We start from the raw sequence: 20,583 nt of genomic DNA, 5'->3' as shown, positions 1-20,583 counted from the left end.
TGAAATTGGGAAAAAATAAAATATTATTTAAAAATTTTAAACCCCACATATTTCTGTCCAATACTCACACTAATATATCTTCATTTTTTTCCTATCTACAAGTTGCTTCCCTACTCTCTACATATGTGTCCAGGGGTCCTCATCTTCAAAAAAAGCCTTCAATGTACCCTTCCCTCCCCATGGTCCTGTATCTCTCTTTCCTTTCATAGCCATGCTCCTAGAAAAAGCTGTCTACGTTCATTGCTTTCACATCTTCTGATTTTGCTCACGTCCCTCACTTCTTTCTATCTGCAAATCTCTTATTATTAATGATTTGGAGCAATGTTTTCTATACTTGCTAAAGGTTTGCAAATTTTTTTTTTGAGAGCTGTTATATTCCCGGAACTTAGTACTGTTCCTGGCGATAAGTAAAGACTCAATAAGTCTGTTGATTGATTGACCATGCATCTATTAGGGGGATGGCTCTTACTCTAATGTATTCACTTTTGCTCTCTACATATTTTAAACATCACACCTTTATCAGAGATATCTAATGCAGGGATTTTTTTTTTTTCACCAGTCAACAGCTTCAATTCTAGCTGGGTCATTTTTCTTAGTTCAATACCATTCACTTCTAATTACGTTGAAATCTAGCATCCAACCCCATCACAAGTACTCTCCAAAGTTACCCAATCCAGAGCTTTCGGGATGGAATTATATCAAATCCTCTGATATTACACCTGGGGGGTGTGCACTTGCCTGAACAGTTGAGTTTATCCCATAGTATAGATAGATCTCAGGATCTATACAATCTATACAAATATATTGACAAGACTCTGTCTTCTTCCTTGATCTATGTAGCATTTGACATTACTGACCCCTTCTTCTGAATACTCTCTCATCTCTGGGTTTTCTTGACTGCATCGTCTCAACTTAATTCTCTTCCTACTTAACTGCTCCTTTTCAGTCCCCTTTGCTGGATCATTATCCATACCAACTGTGGGTATACTCCAAGGCTCTCTCCCAGGACCTCTTCTCTCTCTCTAGGCTTTCTCTCTCATCAGCTCCAATGGGTTTAATAACTTCTCTATGCAGATAACTCCCAGATCTACATTTCCAGCCATAGCCTCTCTCATGAGCTCTGGTCTAGCATCACCAACTGTCTACTGAGCATTTAAAAATGGGTGTTCCTCAAACTCAACATGTCTGAAATAGAACTGAACCTGAACCCAATCAACATCCTAACTTCTGTATTTCTGCTGAAGAAAATACCATCTTTCCAGTCATCACCCAGATTCATGAGCATTCATCAGCACATTCCTTAATTATTAACTCTTGCTGCATCTTCAGCATGGGAACAGTTTCCAGGTCTCTATTCCACCTCTGTAGCATCTCTGGCATCTGTCTCCTTATCTCCACTCCTATAGTCACCACCCCAGTTCAGGCTCTCACCACCTCACCATCTTCAAAGTTCAGCTCATATGATGGCTTCTACATGAGCCTTTATTTCAACCTCTCCACCTTAGCTGTTAGTGCCTCTCCCCTCCAAAAAAAATTGGGGGTTGTATTTGACTTACGTGTTTTGTGTTTGCCCTCAAGTAGAATTTAAACTTCTTGAGGGCAGGGACTGTTTTGTTCTTATATTTGTGTGCCCAGCATCTAGCCCAGTACCTGGCATGCAGTAGGTGCTTAATAAATGCTTTTTGACTTATTGATCACCCTGTTTTTTCCTTGCTTAATCCAAGGTTAGAACCACAGTGGCAGATTCATAGAGTCTATAACTGGGTCTAGAGACTACATATTTCCAAACTCTCCCAGTACAAATGGAGAAACTGAGGCCCAGAGAGTGAAATGTTTTCTCTGAGTAGGTGAGTTCATAGAGTCAGAGCCCGAGTCTCCTCAGAGCCTATATGGAACTCTCCATACTGGTCTCATTTCCCAGCCTAGTCCACTACCTCAGGCCCATGTCTCCTACTAGCCTGGATGCTCCAGGATGACAGGAGCCTTTGTTGTAGCTTTTCCCCCAGATGTGGAGCCCAGAGCTCCCTCCCCCTTGCCCTTACCTTTCAGTTGCTCCAGCAACTCAGTCCGCCCAGATGACACCATTGCTCGGGCTTCTTGCTCTAGCTTCCCCTGAAGGTGCTTCAGCACCTCCTAGGAAGGAAAGCAAACCCCAGCCCCGGTCAGGTTCCATCTTCCAGAGTGAGGGTTCAACCCACTGCCTCCCCCCACAGGCCTTGGGAGCAAGGAAGATTGCTATCTGGGATTGTCACTATTTTACAGATGGGGAAACTGAGACCCAGAGAGACGAAGAAATGAACTTCTTTCCAACACAACTGCCTGTGAGTGTGGCAGTTGGAATCTGGCTGGGGGTCATAGGGGTGGAGCTAGCAACAGATTTCATTATACAATCTTCCCAACTCAACCTATACTTCCTTAACACCCCACCCCTAGCTTCCTACCTCAACAAATCCCAATCCTAGACCCACTTCATCTCCTCCCCCAATCCTTAGCTTTGCTATTCTCTACCTCCCACCACTCAGGCATAATCTCTGTTTCTAGAATCCTTCAATCCTATGGTCTGCTACCCCCAACCCTAGCCCATGGGTCCCACAGCCCTGTTTCCCTGGCTCTTGATATCCCATGGTCTCCATTCCACATCCTGTGTCTGTATCTGTAACCCCATCTCTCACATCCCAGTGTCCCTGTCTCCCTAGGTTTTGTGCCTCCTACTTGTACCTTCATGTCAGAGGTCTCATTCTCCAGCTTCGACAGATGACTGGAATTATCCTGGAGTTCTCTCCGCAGGTGGGTGTTCTCCCGGCTCAGGGCCTCCACCTGCCGCACCAGCTGCTCATAGGAAGCTGTTGGGCCTGGCCCCGACATCTTTAGTTCCTCCAGCACCTGGGGCAGGATGGAGGGTGGGGGAGACATAGATTGAAGATAAGTTTGGGATTGAGCAGGAAAGCCCGAGACTCTGACCTTCTAGTCAATGCCCATCTATCATAGGATCGGAAAATAAGAGTTGGATTATTTGATGCCCCCACACAAGTAAGGAGAGCACCTAAGTGTGGAGAATTCATGTCATTTGGACCATATGAGTAGCATCCTTGGATCCGACGGCTGCTCTACTGTCAGTGACAGCTGAAAGCTCATGGAGAATGAGAGAGGTCCCTCAGGATGGAAATAGAGCAAATGTGGGCCCAGTGTCCAAAGAAAGGACAAGAACAGGGTCAGTGAACTACAGGTAGTGAGCTTGACTTTGATTTCTGGGAACTCTCTAGAATGAATTGTTAAAGAGATGGTTGGCAAATATCTAAAAAGGGAAGCAGTGATTACCAAGAGCCTATGGAGTGGCCTCAAGAACAGGTTATTCCAGACTAACCTCATTTCCCTTCTTAACAGGATTATTAAACTAAGAGACAAGGAAAATTCTGGGATCTTTATTTACCTTGATTTTAGCAAAGTTTCTAAAAAGTGTCTTGCACTATTCTTTTGGAGGAGATGGAGATAGGTGGTTATAGAGTCACAACTGGTTGAATGGTTAGGCTCAAAATCTAGTCATTAATGGTTCACTGTCAACTTGCAGTAGGTTTCCAGTACAGTGTCCCAGGGATCCGTTTGGTTTGTTATGTTTAACAATTTTATCAGTGATAAAGGCAAAAATTACATGCTTATTCAATTTACAGATGACTCAAAACTAAGAGGAATCGCTAACACATTGTGACAGAATCAGAATCTAAAAATATCTTCACAGGCTAGAGCCTTGGGCTAAATCTAATGAGATGACATTCTATAGTGACAAATGTAAAGTGCTACACTGATATCCAAAAAATCAATTTCACAGGTACAGAATGGGGGAGGCATGATTAGACAACATTTTTTTTTTCTGAAAAAAGATCCTTGGATTCTAATAGACAGCCAGATCAATCAATAAGAACCTGCAGTATGATGTGGCAGCCAAAAAAAGGCTAATGTGATCTTGAGATACATTAAGAAAAACCTGTGGGGAATAAGGAGGTGTTCATTTCTCTGTATTCTACCTTTGTCACATTATATCTAGAATACTGCATCCAACTCTAGTTAGAGCACTGGGCCTGGAGTCAGGAAGACCTGAGCCTCAGATACTTACTATCTGTGTGACCCTGGACAATTCACTTAACCTTTTTTGCCTCAATTTCCTGAACTGTAAACTGGAGATAATAATGGCACCTACCTCCCAAGATTGTTGTGAGGACCAAGATAATATTTATGAAAAGCTCTTGATATATATATAGGTGCTATATAAATGCTTATTCCCTAGCCTTCCTCCCTTCTACGCACCATAGAGAAAGAAGCACGTTGATAATCCAGAACATTCAGAGGAGGTCAGCCTGTGCTATGGCTAGAAGGTGACTATTTAACAGGGCTGAGCAGTCTCCTTCCAATTTCCCATCAGCTACACTGCTTTTGGACTTTTTTTGGACTGTCTCCATCATGCCCCATTGTTTGGTACCTTCCCCCACTCTCTCTTCCTCCCCTTCTCAGCTTCTGTTCGTGTGTGTCATCTTTTTTCTATTAGATCATGAGCTCCTTGAGGGCAGGGACCATCTTTGTTTTTATTTGTATCTCCAGCACTTAGCACAATACCTGGCACACAGTAGGTGCTTAATGATTATTTATTGAACGACGGACAGATTGATAAAGGAACTTGAGTCTATGTCGTATGAGCATAAATTGAAAAACTAGGAAAAAAAGAGAACTAGGGAAAAGAAGGTAGCCGTCTTCAGGTAACAACACTAAACTGTAACTGCTCTCCCCAAAGTTACCAATGGTCTCTTAATTTCCAAATCCAATGGTCTTTTCTCAATCCTCATCTTTCTTGACCTTTTCGCAGCACAGGACACTGTTAATCACCCTCTTCTCCTGGATACTTCCTTCTCTCTGATTTTTTATGACACTGACCTCTCTCTGATGTCCTGAGAAGGACAGTGGAACATTGGTTCTGGAGTCAAAGGACCTGGGTTCAAATCCCACATTTGACTCTATCTGTGTGACTTGGGGCACATTGCTTAACTTCCCTGGGCCTCAATTTCCTCATCTGTAAAATGGGAGGGGGCTGTATTAAGTGGATCCTCCTACCTGTCTAAAAACTCCTTCCCAATATCTTTGCTGACTCCTGACCATGGATATAGTCCAAGGCACCATCGGGGACCTTTTCTCTCTCTACTCTTTCTTAGTAACCTTATCAGCTCCTGTAGGCTTAATTATCATCTCTATGCAAATAAACTCACACACCTGTGTATCCATCCCTAGTTTCTGTACTGAGCTCCATTCCTACGTCACCAGCTGCCTATTGGCAGAGGTAGGCTGGAGCCAGTTCATACCAGCTTCCGAGAGGAGACTGTTAAAATTTCAGTATGAACAGAATGAACACCCAGAAATTAGCAAACACTACAAATCAGAACTTGATTTATAATTTTATTTATAAATTTATTTAACCTGCCAAATGATATTCCCAAAGCATAGATCTGACTGTCTTATTCCCCTACTCAATAAATTCCAGTGACTCCGTATTACATCTTGGACTCAAAACAAATTCCTATGTCTGATATTTATTTATAATTTTATATAATTTATATAATTATATGTTGATTTCTATAAATTTATTTCAAGGATGAAGAAAATGTTAATGATGCAGATTAAAATCAAAAAAGTATTGGACATACCCCCCCTCCCCCACCCCACCAAGAACTGGTAGTTAAACATTTACCAGAGTGCCACTGTCTACTGGACATTTCCAACTGGATGTTCTGCAGGCATCTCAAACCCAACTTATCTAAAACAAAAACCTATTCTTTCTCTCTTAAACACACTTTTCTTCTTAACTTCCCTATTTCTTTTTTTTTTACACTTAATAGTATTTTATTTTTTCTAATTACATGTAAAGATAGTTTTATAAGATTTTGAGATCCAAATTTTTCTCCCTCCCTCCCCTCCCCCTCTCTTCCTTCTTCCCCTTCCCCCTCTCCAAGACAAGTAATCTGATAAAGGTTATGCATGTACAGTCACGTTAAACATACTTCCACATTAATCATGTTGCGAAAGAAAGTTTTCCTATTTCTGTCCAGGACATCAGGATCATTCCAGTCAGCCCAGTTCACAGTCTCAGAACCATCCTTTACTTTTCCCACATTTCAGGTCCAATTGGTTGCCAAGTTTTGTCCATTTTCCTTTTATGGTAGGGCTGATATGTGGCATAGCAGATAAAGCACTAGACTTGGAATCAGGCAGACTTAACTTCACGAGCTCAAATCTGGCCTGACCCTTCCTAGCTGACACTGGGCAAGTCACTTAACTCTGTTTGCCTCAGTTTCCTCATCTGTAAATTGAGCTGGAAAAGAAGAAGGCAAACTGTTCCAGAATCTCTGCCAAGAAAACCCCAAATGGGGTCATGAAGAATAAAATATGACTGAAAAACAATTGAACAGCAAACACCTCTATAGCATCTCTCCTGCTCTTCCCTTCTCTCCACTCACACAGCCATCATTCTCTTCTCCTGGACACTGTCTCCTCTCTGAGTTTTTATGATACTGGTCTTCCTTGGTTATCCTGAGAGAGACACAAATGATACAGCACTCCAGAATCAGTGCTGGAGTCAAAGATCCTGAGTTGAAGTCTCCCCTTTGATATAATCTGTGTGACTTAGGGCACAACACTTAACCTCCCTGGGTCTTCATTACCTCTTGCCTGGACTGTTGCAGTGGCCTCCTAATGGTCCTCCCTGCTTCTAGCCTCTTTCCCTTTGCAGTCCATTTCCCACTCACGTGCCAAATGATATTCCCAAAGCATAGATCTAACTGTCTTACTCTCCTACTCAATAAATTCCAGTGACTCTGGATTACATCTTGGACTCAAAACAAATTCCTGTATCTGACGTTTAAAGCCTTCCATAATCTGGCTCCAACCAACCTTTACAGGCTTGTCATCATTCAATCATCACACATTCTATGGTCTAGCAATGCTGACATTCTTGTGGTTCCTTATTTATGACATTGCATTTCCCACCTCTGGACTTTTGGTCAGGCTGCCTGCCATGCCTGCCTGCAATGCATGGCCTCCTCACCCCTTCCTCTTATGATCCCTAGCTGCCCTACTTCTCCTGCCTTCTCCCCTCCCCAAATTACCTTATTTTCTTTCATATATACAGTTTATATATTTACATAACGCTATCTCTATTGATATGTAGAATGTAAGCACCTTGAGCTTACAAGCTCAAAAGGATTTGTTTTGTTTTTATCTGTGTCACCAGTGCCTGGAACAGTGCCTTGCATACAGTAGGCACTCAATAAAAGCTGGTTGACTGATTGCTTGGACTGAAGTATTCAAAGGTTCGTAATAGGGAATGGGGATTACATTTGTTCCATGTGGTTTTAGAGGGCAGAATTAGGGACAATGGGTGGAAGATGAAAAAAGGCTTGATACAAGGAAAAGCTTCCTCATGATTTGAGCTATCTCCTACGTATCCTACGTCTCTTACTTTGGATGCCAGCTTGTCTGGTGTGTTTAAGGGGGGATGCCTTTAAGATATGGTTGGAAATAGATGGCTCCGAGGGTCTTTCCACCTCTGATTCTTTGATCCTCTCACAGCCACTGGCCTGGGAGATTAGGGAAGGCAGAGGATTTAGGACGGGGGGTTTACAGCCTCCAGGGGCCCCCACGGGAGGGGCAGCTTTGCCTGGGGTGACCAGAAAGGAGAGATAATTGGGGACAGACAGTTTGGCAACCTGACAGATATGTGGACCAATAATGTGACAGGTAGGCAGAGCCATGGCATTGGTGGACAGATGGCCCGAGGTCTCTGTGGAGAGATGTAGGGTTGGCGTCCAATTGCCCCCTCAAGCCCAGAATTCTCTGCCCTGGTCATCCTGGCCCGACTCCAGGGGAGCCTTGCCCACACCTGCCCCCCCCCCCCATCCAATCCCTTTGTTTCTTTCCGGGTCCACGGTTCTTTATTGCCCTCCCCTCTGTCTTTGTCTTCTTTCCTGGTTCCTTTCCCTCCATTCTCCTGGACGATCACCACTCAGTCCTCATCTCTTCTGACCTCATTCTCCCACTCACTCCCACAGACACTGTACTGTCTTTTTTTCCTTTCTCTGTCTCGGTCTCAGTATATCTTTGTGTCTCCCCATGCCTTTCTTGGTGTCTGTGTCAGTCTGCCTCTTTCTGTGTGTCTCTTTTCTCCATCGGTGTCTCTCTATTCCTCCACCTCTCTCTCTCCCCTTTCACCGCTGTGTCAGTCTTCTCCCACCTCCATCTCTGGCCGTCTCTGTCTCCCCTTGCCTCTGCCTCTCGGCCTTCTCCTCTTCCCCATCCTTTAAGCTCCACTGCTCCTTCTCCCCTCCTCCTTCTCCCCCTGTGGCTCTGACTCCATCTCCATCTCCCTCTTTGTTTCCTGCTCAGACTTTCTCTCTTGCTGCCTTTGTTTTCAGCTCCAAGTGACACTGAGAACTCTCTCTCCAAGTCTCCAGCAGCAGCCTGGTCCCAGCCAGTTAAACTCAATCTGTGACCTGTTCACACGAACTTTCCCTAGCATGGCACCTCAGCCCTGGCTCCTTGGAGTCCCCAGAGCCCAAGGCTTACCCTACCCGTCCCCCCCAGGCCCAACCCCCACGAATCCACCAGCCAGTCAGTCACCAGACACTCATGTTGGACTAGGATGAGAAGCTGCTCAGTGGAGGAAAAGCGGCCTGGATTTGGAGTCTCAGAATCACAAAATGCCTCAGAGGCCATCTCATTCGAGCCATACCTGCACGGGAAGTCCCCAGGGCATTTCAGACATGGAGGGGGAGCCCAGCACCTTCAGCGGCTGTTGCTCTCAGGAATTTAGAGGACATGGGTTCAAGTCTTGGCCCTAACATTTTCTAGCTGCATGACTTTGGGTAAATCACCACCCCCTCTCTGGGCCTCAGTTTCCCTACATGCAAAATAAAAGCAATCATTTGTGCTATCTGCCTTACAGAGTGTGGTTCAGAAAGATCTTTGTAAATGCAAGGTGCTTAGGAAGCTAGTACTACTTTTATTAATTGGTAACAAACAGTTTCCATTCCTTTGACATTTAAAGGCCTCCAAAATGGAAGTAGACAGTCAGTCAACAGGCATTTATTAAGCACCTACTGTATTTCAGGCTCTGTGACAAGCGCTGGGGTCACAAAGAAAGGTGAAATCATGGGGACTGTCCTCAAAAAGCTGATGTTCTAATGGAGAGAGACTGGGAAGAAGGACGTGCAAATAACTAGGAATATATAAGATAGAGATGGGATAAATGGAAGGTAATTTCCAAGGGGAGACACAAGTGACCTGGTACCAAAGCCTTCCTACCAAAGCTGGTATCTAAGGGGCATCTGCAGGGAATTCAGGGGGTGGGAGTGAGGAGGGAGAGCATGCCAGGCGGGTGCAAGGGCAAAGGTGCAACTATTAGAAGCCATATTTTAGAGAAGAGAAAACTGAGGCCCAGAGGAAAAGAAATGACTTGGCCAAGGTCACATAGCTAATAACTAGCAGAGCTGGTATTCAAATTCAGACCTTCTGCCTCCCGGTTTGGTGCTCTTCCCATTAGGGCAAAGTTTTTCCTTACCCTGATGTAGCAACTAGTTTAGAAGGAACAAGATAAGACAAGGATGCACGTGCATGTAATGGCAGGTAGGATAAGCTCTGAGAGGAGAGACAGACAGATAGAGACTGAGATAGCAAGACAGAGAGAGGAAAAAAGAGGGAGAGGAAGGAGGGAGAGAGAGAAAGAAGGGGGAGGGAGAGACAGACAGAGAATAGAGACAGACAGAGACAGGAGACAGAGACATTAGCACAATAGATTAAAAAGGGGTTTTGATCTGCTCAGGTTCTGAAAGTAGGTATTGGAAAAATAAAGATAAAGTGTGTGTGTGTGTATATGTGTGTCTGTGTATCTGTGTGTGTATCTGTGTCCATCCAAGTGTGTACAATCTCTGTGTTTTTGTGTCCAGGTATATATGGGCTCCATCTGTATCCAGGTGTGCATAAACTGTGTATATCCATCCAGATGTTCATGGATTGTGTGTGTGTGAGAAAAAGGCATGACAGAGAGAGAGAAAGAAGGGGGAGAAAGAGCCAGAGAGAGTGAGTGAGAGACAGACAGACAGATAGAGAAGAAGAGAGAGGATGACTGGGAGGGAGGGAGAGAGGGAAGGAGGAGAGAGAGATAGAGAGAAGAGAAAGAAAGAGGGGGGAAACAGGAAAGAAAAGAGAAGGGAGAGAGTGGGGCTGGGAGGAACTGGGGAGACTTTCTGGAAGAGGTGATCCCTAAGCCTAGCTTTGAACTTCCAGGAGGATGTTAGGGGCAGCTAGATGTGGCTGGGCCTGGAGTCAAGATGACGTGAGTTCAAATCTGTCTCTGATACTTCCAAATTATGTGACCCAGGGCAAATTGTTTAACTTCTGCCTGCCTCAGTTTTCTCAGCTGTAAAATGGGATAATAATAGAACCCATCTCTCAGGGCTGTTGTGAGGTAATGAGATAATATTTGTAAAGCACTTAGCACAGTGCCTGGCACATGGTAGGCACTATAGAAATACCAGCTATTATTAAGGAAGAGTTGTCCAAGTGGAGGTAGGAGTAACCCTGTGAACAAGTGAGCACAGAGGCAAGAGTGGGTCAGGTGGGTATGAGGAGCAGTGAGGTCCAGCCTAGGGGTTCAGGGCTCAGACTGACTGCTGGTCTTTATCCTGGCGTGTTCCCTAAGCCCACATTGAGAGAGCAGGATAAACATCTTAACCCTCATACTGTGGAGGAGGCACTGGGGCAGCCCCTGGCTGGGATAGGCTGGGCAGTCAGCCATGCTCCTTTACCTGGGCTGCACCTTGATCAGATCATTAGGGTTCATTTTGAGGCTTGTGTCAAGTCTCTTGAAGTCAGAGGTTCAACCTAAGACCAGTGAACAGAGTGTAGCTCCCTGGCCCACATAGGACAGAGGCTGCTACAGGCCAGATTCAAGAGCTTTTTTATTTCAAGGGGCTTCTTTCTCCTTCACTAGATCCCTAAGAACTTCCAGATAGGCCCATTCTAGCCCTTGGGCCTCTCTGGGCACAACCTTGCACCTAAAGACCTAGAAATGACCATCTGGCTTTGTCTTAGTCCATCCCCTACCCTCAGTAAGAACAACTTCCATTGCTAGCTGCTCACCTAGCTTCATTGACTGTCCAGTCTGGGTCCATAGATAAAGAAATTCTCCCAATGCCCTTGACTAGGGAGCCTTGGGGGTCCTCTGGATCTCATCCTGCCTGAGCCAAGTTTTGGAGAAGGGAAGGAAATCTTGTCCACTTCTGATCTAGAAACCTTTATCCCTCCTGCTCCCCAGACCTTCCACCCATTCCTCCTCTTCACATCCAACTTAGGGACTGTCACCAGAACCAACAAGACCTCAGTCAATCAACAAGCATTAAGTAAGCACCTACTATATGTCAGACCTTATATGAGGTTAGGGCGAGAGGTCTCCCACTGAATTGGTGACTCTCTCAACATTTTATTCACCTCCAGCTCCCACCAGTTTGGATGTAGTGGCACTATCCTTTACTTTGAGCTGTTCTAGAGCTAACCCTACCCCCATTCCACCACCACCACCCCCCCACACACACACAGATACAGGACAGGGAAGTCGACAAAGTCATTAAATGCAAATATGAACTCAGCAGGTGATTCAAGAAGACAGGTTGGGGTCAGGCTGGTTCAGGGGAAATTCAAGAAAGTGCTGGTGATTCCCTTTAAGAAAGGAGTATATGTGAGTGTGTGTGTGTGTGTGTGTGTGTGTGTGTGTGTGTGTGTGTGAAGTCCTTTCCCCATGGTTCTGTGAAGGCACAAATTCCCATCTCTTTGTGCCTCAGTTTCTCCATTAGCACAATGGATTAAAAAGAGATTTTGATCTGTTCAGGTTCTGAAAGCAGGTACTGGAAAAATAGAGATAAAGCATGTGTGTGTGTCTGTGTCTGTGTGTCTGTGTCCATCCAAGTGTATACTATCTCTGTGTTTTTGTGTCCAGATATATATGAGCTCCATCTGTGTCCAGGTGTGCATAAACTGTGTGCATATCCATCCAGATGTGCATGGATTGTGTGTGTGTGACAAAGGCATGACAGAGACAGAGACAGTGACAAAGGCAGGGACAATGACAAAGGTAGAAACAGAGACGACAGAGATAGAGACAGAAACAGTAGCAAGAGAGAGATATATGAAGGGTCTCTGCTTACTTCACTTGCCGGATTGCCTGTGGCTGCCTTGGTCTCCCTGAACTCATTCCCAGGATGGCGAAGAAAGGGCAGAGCCAGGCCCAGGGCCAGCTGCCAATGAGTGGCCAAAAATCCCAAGTCCTGGGTCCCAAGCTCCAAGCCCTGCAGCCAGTCCACAGAACTCGGAGTTAGATGGTGTGTTCCCTGGGGCCAGTAGCTCTGCTGTAGGCTCAGCCCAGAAACAAAGCCCTGCTCAGGGTCTGGGCTCCGGGCTGATCAGTCTGTCAGCCACATCCCTAGCACTGGATGGAATCTCAGCAGAGGAGGGGGGAGGAGGAGGAGGGATGCGGGGATGCTGGCTGCTGGCAGCCAATGGCAGGCCTGAGAAGACTGTCTGCCACCATGGCAACAGCCAATGGCAGTGCTGGGGAGGGGGGACCTACCCCACCATTCTCACCATCACCAGGAGAAGCCACTGCTGCCTCTGTTCTGGGTACTATGGCCCCACTGCTGTGAATCTGATGATGGTACTGGCCCTGAGACCTGAATGGGAGCCAGGGGGAGGAGGGACAGGAACAGTAGTGAAATATCCATTTGCAGAGAAAGCATCCCCTTGTAAGATTGTTGGGGTTGGGGACCACAACATAATCCCTTAGTTTCAGGCAAAATGGATTCACAGAATGACAATTTTAGCATCACCAGATCTTAGAGTCAGAGATTTACAGAATCAAAATCCTGAAATCACAGATTCATAAAATTAAAATCTTAGATTCTCAGCTCAGAAGCAGAGAATCTTAGAAGCATAGAATCATAGATCTGAAAATCAAACTCTTAAAATCATATACTCTTAGAATCATAGAATCCAAATTTATGATTCACAGAACCTTAGAGTCATCAAATTTTAGGTTTTTAGAATGAAATATTCATTGGAGGATAGACTCATAGAATGCTAGAAAAAGGAAGTCATATAATTTTAAGATTTTATGAGTAAGAAGAGGGCTCTGAGGTCACCTAGCCCAACCTTTCAACTACCGAAGGTTTTCTAAGGTTGGATAGGGAAGACCAAAGATTTAGGATAATACCAACAAGTTATCTGAATCTGGATTCTGAGTGAACATGTTGGATTGTGATGGAATTTGTAAAAGACAACAAAAGAGCAATGGTGTCCCATGGATGGGGGAAGTTGGAGTTCCCTATTCTCAAAGACCCTCCCTGACCTACTCCCTAGCAGACCAGGGAGTCCACAGTCATTCCTCTGCTTTGAACCCCAGAGAGGCTTCAGGAGTAGGATGAGCAAGGTTCTTAAGATAGACAGGCTGAAGAGTCCCAAGGTTGGGGTCTAAGATCCACTAGTTTCTATGTTCAGGTTCCAATCATCAGCCTAGACCTTAGAGGAGAGTAATTATAGATTATCTGAGCCAGCAGGGGCCTTAGAAATAATCTAGTTCAGTCCCCTCCTTTTACAGATGAGGAAACTGAGTCCCAGAGAGGGAAAATGCCTCATAAAGGCCTATACACAGTCAGTCAGTGTCAGAGATGGGACTTGAATACAGGTCTCCTGATTCTCAAATTAGGGCATTTTTACAAGTTCCCCTTATAATACACAAATGTATCCCTTACTCTCCTTAGGTGACTCTAGGGCAGAGGTATATGTGTTTGGAAAGTGGTGTTATGCTGAATTGTACATAAGAAGAACATTCCCAAATTCTTTCTCATCTTGTTGCTCTGTCTGCCCCCAACTTCTCCCCTGCTTCTTCTGTCCCTTTGTCTCTGCTTGCCTCCCCGGATCATCAGGTAACAGCTCTGCCTTCCTTTTGGAAAGCCAGAACAGGTCTCAACTTCTTGAAAACCACATTTGTCTAAGCATGTGCACATGCAGGCACAAAATAGCACACACACATGTACAATGCATGTCTATACGTGCACATGTGTACATACGGTACGAAACATATATACATCAGATTGAGTTCACAATACAGAAACCAAATTCCTGTCTCAGCTAGAACATCTCTGGGGTCTAGGTATGTGGCTGATCAATGGCACCCACACACAGAATTGATAATTCAGCATATAAAGTCAGTCAATGGAAAATGGACCTCAAGGATTGATCTCCAAGACTAGAGTCAAAGATTGAAGTCAAAGGTCAACTTGAAAGATTGACCTTAAAAATTCAATTTCAAAGATTAAAATTTATGGAGCCTAAAGATCAGAATCCTATTATTGGAGTCATCGGAGCTGGGGAGGATTTTACATATTATCAAATCCATCCTCCCTTCATTTTATATATGGGGAAACTGAGGTCCCAGAGCGGGAGAAGGGACTTGCCCAAGGTTACACAGTTAGTGCCAGAACTAGAACTCACACTTAGGTCTCTTGACTCCCAATTCAGGTTCATTCCAACACACCACACTACCTCCCATCAAGGGCAGACCTCAAAGATCCCAGTCAGTCCTTGCTGACTCCCCCCTGCAGTCTTTGTCTCTAACTGAATTGAAAAGGCTTTAAAATCCATTCCCTTCCTGGGAGTTCAGTCTCAGCCCCCAACCCATTCTGATGTGCAAAGTGACAGGTTGATGGGAATAAACATTTCCTGACAGACGTCACCTCCCAGTACATCTGTCATGTCTGGGGCTTGGATATGGGCCACCTGGGGCTGGTTGAGGGATTAATGAATCTGAAACCAGTCACCCTTTCACTCTAGCCTGTGGGAGGGATGGCACATTGACCAGACCCTCCCAAAGGGGCCCTTGATGCTTCAGTATGGTTTCCTCCCTGCTGTTCCTCTTCCCAGATTTCCCTATGGGCAGACCAGGCAGTCTGAGGAAGCAATGGACTGGGTTTTATCCTCATCTCCACCACCAATTCATGGTATGATTTTGGACAAGTAATATCTTCTCTCTTAGCCTTGATTTCCCCATCTTTAAAATAAGGGAATTCGACCAAATTGTTTCTAAGATCCCATCAATCATGAAGCTGCATCTTCTAAAATCCCTCCCAGCTCTGATATCCTAGTTTGGTGCCCTAAAGTCCCTCTTATTCATTCATTTATTCGATAATCTCTGACTACTTGTATTCTAAGTCCTACAGCCCCTTCAAGTTCTGAGATCTTTCTGTTACAATACTAACTCATATTTCAGTAGTGATCTATCATTTGCTAAATGTTTTCCCCATAACAATCCCATGAAATAGATAGGATAAGTATTATTGTTCCCATTTTGCACATAAGGAAACAAGCCTAGAGAAGGGCTGTGGCCACACAGTAGGTGGAGAAATAGAATTTAAACCCATATTTTCTGACTTTGAGTTCTTTCTTCTCCATGGTCTTCCCATACAATGTTCTATGTGTTAAGGATTTTTACAGCATTGACATTCTCTGCTTTATATCCTAAGGACTCTTCTGATCTTTTATGTTCTAAGGTTACCCCCACTTATGATACTTTATAATCTATATGCTAACTCTGATAGACCATGTTATATTTTTCCAAGATCCTCCACAGATCTAATATTCTGTGTTTTAAAGTCCCATCCCTCACTGACATTCTCTAATCTATAGCATATGATTTCAGAATTTCAGCTGAAGAGAAAGAGATCAGCACCGTGGACAGAGCCTCAGTACTTCACTACTGCCTGCCTGAGAAGTACATTTTTAAGATATTGGGAATGGTGGCCATTTCTATTTCTATTTCTTAATTCTCTCAAATTGCCCTCCCGGATCCTAGTCCTTATGAAAGATCATCTGGTCCAGCCCCCTGCATTTGTGGCAGGGTCATGCTCAAAGCATCTCAGAGATATGAGAATCTGCCTTTCCTTCAATTGGAGTAGAGCTAGGGTGGGGTAGGAGTGAGCCGGTACCTCCCCATAAGTGCCTTTATTGGATGTTCCCTAATTCAAATGACTTTTTCTAGAAAACCCTCCTTTAGCTATCCGAGCCCCACCCTTGTCAATCTTTGAAATAAGGTGTGTTTCATTGTCATATGTATGAGAAAGCAGCTGGGATTTAGTAGAACTACCAGCAGATCAGTAGCCAGATGACTCAGGCTTCCAATTGATCTTTGTTACATGTGTGATCATGGACAAGTCACTTCAGTACTCTGTACCTCAGTTTCCTCCTCTGAAAAATGGGGATAACAATTTTCTTTTGGTGTGAGGATCAATAAATATTTAACAAATGCCCACTTGGTGTAAGATACTGCTCTAGGAGAGAAAGAGTGTGAAAGGGCTTGGCAAACCATCAAACATTATAGAAATATCAGTTATTTCCATGCTGTGATGGATTTGTGGTCTCATTCATGGGGTTCTCCCTTCCATGATGCAAATAACAGCCTACCCACTCCTTCTCATCTGATTCAAGGTCAGTTGTATTTTGTTTGTTTGTCTCCTGGCTCTGTTATGCACAGGGGGCTTTTCTCTGTAGCCAGACTGTGAGCCTGTTTTAGAGAGAGCTGGGAGGGTCCTCAGAGGCACTTGAGTTCACCTTCCTCCTCTTACAGGTGAGAAGACTGGGACCTAGAGAAATTAGCTGACTTGCCCAAGGTCCCTCTGGGACCCCTGACTCCAGAACCAGAGCTTTTTCTTCTTTATCACCGATAAAGTAAATTGTTTACTGAGTAACGATGCAATTCAAGAAGCATTCAATAAATGCAGCTGGGTGGTCCAATAGGTAGTGTGTACACACACACACACACATACATATGTGTATTTAAATATATTATACATATACATACAAATATACATACACACACACAATTCAACCCTACTTGAGAAGTTTATATTGTCTTGGGGGAGTAATGATCATGTATACATGCTCAGAGTGGATGACTGAGCCCAGGGCTAAACACACTTGTTGGCTGGGGGAGGATGGTGTGTCTTTCAAACACGATGACTGAGCAGGAAAGTGCTGGATTTGTATAATCCAGAAAATCTGGATCAAGTTCTGGATCCATCACTTACTACTTGTGTCATATAGGACAATCACTTAATTTCCCTGGGTCTCAGTTTCCTTGCTTGTAAAATTGGGGAGTTAGACTCAATAACCTCTAAGTTTTCTTCTAGTTAAAATCTGTGAACCCATGACTTGATCTTCAAATCAGTTTTAAAACTATTTATTAGATACCTACTATGTGCAAGGCACAGTGTTAGGGAGTAGAGACACCTTTACTCTCAAGAAGCATACATTCTCCTGGACCTTCATTTTTACTTGTTCTCAGAAGATTGAGGAGAAATTACTGGGGATCCAGAAGACCAAGGTGGTGGCATCTTAGTCAGTGAATCTAGTCCATCTCTTGGCTTGAAGCCCAACTCAGCCTGAGGCACAGGCTGAGGGGATTCTGAGAGCTGCCCCCAAACAGTAAAGCTGAAGAGGAAAATCCTTCCTGGCTTTCCACCTGTGGCTGCTTCTCCCTTGGATGGGATTAAGGTTGGCTATAAGACAACTAGAGGCCATGGTTCTTCTGCCCAAATTTTGAAGAAAAAATAGTGGCCTTGCAGAGGACATAGAACATTAGTTCTGGAAAGGCCCTTGGGACACAGAATATCAGGGCTGGGAGGGACCCTTAGAACACAGAATATCAGAACTGGGAGGGTCCTTAGAACATAGAATGGCAGAGCTGGGAGAGACCTTAGAACATGAAATGTCAGAGCTGGGAGGGCTCTTAAAACACAGGATATCAGAGCTGAGAGGGGCCTTAGAACCCAGGAGGTCAGAGTTGGGAAGTATCTTAGAGATAGATCTAGTCTGATGCCATCGTTTTCCAGAGAAGAACACTGAGGTCCCTGCCCAAATAGATTTCCCATTACAACCTAGTAGGGAAGACAAGACACACAGTATTGTGAGGGTTACAAGGCAATCCTTGAGGAAAGAATCCAGACCTTTCTGGATTGGTTTGGGAGTCAAACAACCTGGGTTCATTTCCTTGCTTTGCCACTAAGTATTTATGTGGACTTGGGTAAGTTACATAGACTCAGTTTTCTCCTCTGTAAAATGAATATGATAACAATTATATAATGTGCCTCCCAGAGGAAGGTGATAATACAATGAGATGATGTATTAAAAGCACTTAGTAATCCTGAAAGGCTGCATGGAAGCCAGGAGAGGAAAAGTGAAGTGCTGGGAGTATTCAGAGGAGGGAGAGATGTGCATCAGTTCTTGGATTTACACTCAGGACACTCAGATGCTAGTCCTCCCTCTGCTCCCCCACTGTGTGACTAAGGAGAAGGCTATTCACCTCTCTGGGCCTCAGTTTCCCCATCTATAGAAAAAGGAGTTTGGACTAGATGGTCTCTCAGCACTTTCCCCACCTCACACCCCAACCTCTCACTCTGTAACTATGGAGAGAAATGTGAATATTCAAGGTGTCTTTTTTCTGTCTTAGTCCAAGATGAGCTGTTACCCATTCATTGTCCACCCTCCCTCTTAGGGAGGGACCTAATGGGAAGGAGAAGGCATAGAGGTCCTGGACTGTCCCCTCCCCTGAAACCCAGAATTTCCTCCTACAAGCCCAGCCTACAGCCAGCCCTCTTCTCCAGGAGGCCACTGTACCAGGGATCAATCCATGAATAAAGTGGAAGGCTGCTCCCAGAGACTCTTCCTGGGCTGTGTGACTCTGAGGGAATACCCTGGCCTCTCTGTGCTGGAGGTACCAAGGGTAGCCGGCACACAGGTAGTATTATAAGGGGTATGAGGGATAGGGAAAAGAAGCCTGTGACTGCCAAGCAAGATTCAGGAATATAAGAGGATGCTTTGTAGAATGTGATACTCTGTAATGTGACCTGAGGTCTGGGGAATGAGACAATTTGGAGGGGGTTTCCATCCTCCACAAGCCCCCATCAGCCCCTAACACATCTCCTTCCCACAAGGCAAGGCCTTGGACTGAGAATCCAAAGACATAGGAAGCAGCTTCCTGGCAACAGTCACCATGGGGACAGGGCCTCCCTTGCCAATTGGCTGGGGAGGTGCCAGGGCCAGGGATGGAGGAGCAGGGAGGGGTGGGTTAGAGGAGGAATGGAGAACCAGGCCTCCTGGGGACAGACTCTCCCACGGCTGGTGCCAGGCTGTGGTGCCAGCCTCTGGTTCCAGTCTCTGGCCTGGGGGGCACAAAAGTCCATTCCAGCTCTGCCTTAGCACCAAGGCCTGGTGAAGCCTCACCTCTGCGGCAGCCTTGTTTTCTTCCACACCCCCCAAAACCTGGCAAGGTGGTAGGGGCTAGAAGCATCAGAAAAGGCCAGATAATTCTTTGCAAAAGAATCCATCCACGGAGCTCCAACTTCTAATGCAGGCCTGAAAAATGTCCCCCTCTTTTCCCCTAAAACCCTCTCTCTATCCTCCCTTGCATTGTTCCCCTTAAGACCCTCCCCACGCCCAATGCCCTGAAACCCCCCCCTGCTCTCCCCCACATCACTCCCCCAAAGCCCCTCAAACTAAACCCCCACATTCAAGTCCCCCGCACATTCTTCCTCCACCCAACCCCCCACCCCACCAGATCTCTGGGCACAGGGGCCCCGCCCTCTCTCTGTGGGACTCTCACTGCAGCGCCCCCCTCTAGGAAGGCTCTCCCTCCAATCTGCACACCCTGCCAGGTCTGAAGGACACCAGCTACCCATCGGAGGCGCCCCTAGACTCCATTCCTGCTCCCCACCCCCTTCTCCCTATCTCCCTCCCCCATCAAATCCCCTTAGTCCTTCATCTCTATCCTCTTCCTCCCTCCCCATCCTCCAATTCTTATGCTCCCAAATCTCTCTCCCCTCCTTTCATCCCTAACCCTCCCCCTTGGTCCAGGCCTTGCCCTCCCCCTAAGCCTCCCCCTTTCCAATCCTGCAGGGCAGAACAGGAAAAATCCCGCTCCTCCCCCCATCCCACCGGTGATCTCCCACTCCCGCCCCACCCCAGGCCTAGGCAGTTCCTACCTCGTCCCCAAAGAAGGTGGAATGGAGGAAGGAGAGAAACCACAGCAGCCCCATGGAGACTGCATCCTCCGGCTCCTGCCGTGCCTGCCCGCCCGGCTGCCCAGGCGCCCCGCCTTCCCCCGCCGCCGCAGCCTCCTCCAGTGCAGCCGTGCCTACGCAGGGGCGCCAGAGGGCAGGAGAGGGAGGGAGCAGCTGAGCCCTGGGGTGGGGTGGGCAGGGCAGGGCCGAGCCCACAAGAAACCCCTCCTGTCCCCGAAGGCATCAGCCTGAACCTGAGGACCGGGCGGCTCCTCCCCTCGGGCCCCCCCTTCTCCCAATCATTCTCCCCCTGCTCTGTTTATCTGTCTGCCTCCGCTGTTCTCCTGTCTGTGCTTCATCTCCCCATCCCTTTCCTCTGGCCACTTGCCCTGCCCTGCTCCTCTGTGCTGTCTGTCTGTCTGTCCTTTCCCTTTGTTTATTCTCCATC

General features: G+C 45.9%; 1 protein-coding gene across 1 annotated transcript in view; it reads right to left on the bottom strand.

Annotated features, from left to right (window-relative positions):
- The window catches only part of APC2 (APC regulator of WNT signaling pathway 2), a 51,097-nt gene extending 30,804 nt beyond the window's left edge, over positions 1-20,293 (bottom strand). Inside the window, exons 1-3 of the mRNA XM_072601406.1 lie at positions 20,118-20,293; positions 2,719-2,883; positions 2,043-2,133 (exon numbers count right to left, since the gene is read on the bottom strand). Of these exons, the coding sequence (XP_072457507.1) occupies positions 2,043-2,133; positions 2,719-2,883; positions 20,118-20,171 (310 nt within the window). The 5' untranslated portion in view covers positions 20,172-20,293. The remainder of the gene's footprint in view (positions 1-2,042; positions 2,134-2,718; positions 2,884-20,117) is intronic.
- Positions 20,294-20,583: the final 290 nt, after the last annotated feature.

This window comes from Notamacropus eugenii, chromosome 4 (assembly GCF_028372415.1).
Source record: "Notamacropus eugenii isolate mMacEug1 chromosome 4, mMacEug1.pri_v2, whole genome shotgun sequence".
NCBI lineage: Eukaryota > Metazoa > Chordata > Mammalia > Diprotodontia > Macropodidae > Notamacropus > Notamacropus eugenii.
The sequence above is the reverse complement of the archived record's forward strand: the minus strand, read 5'-3'. Positions and strand labels throughout refer to the sequence as shown.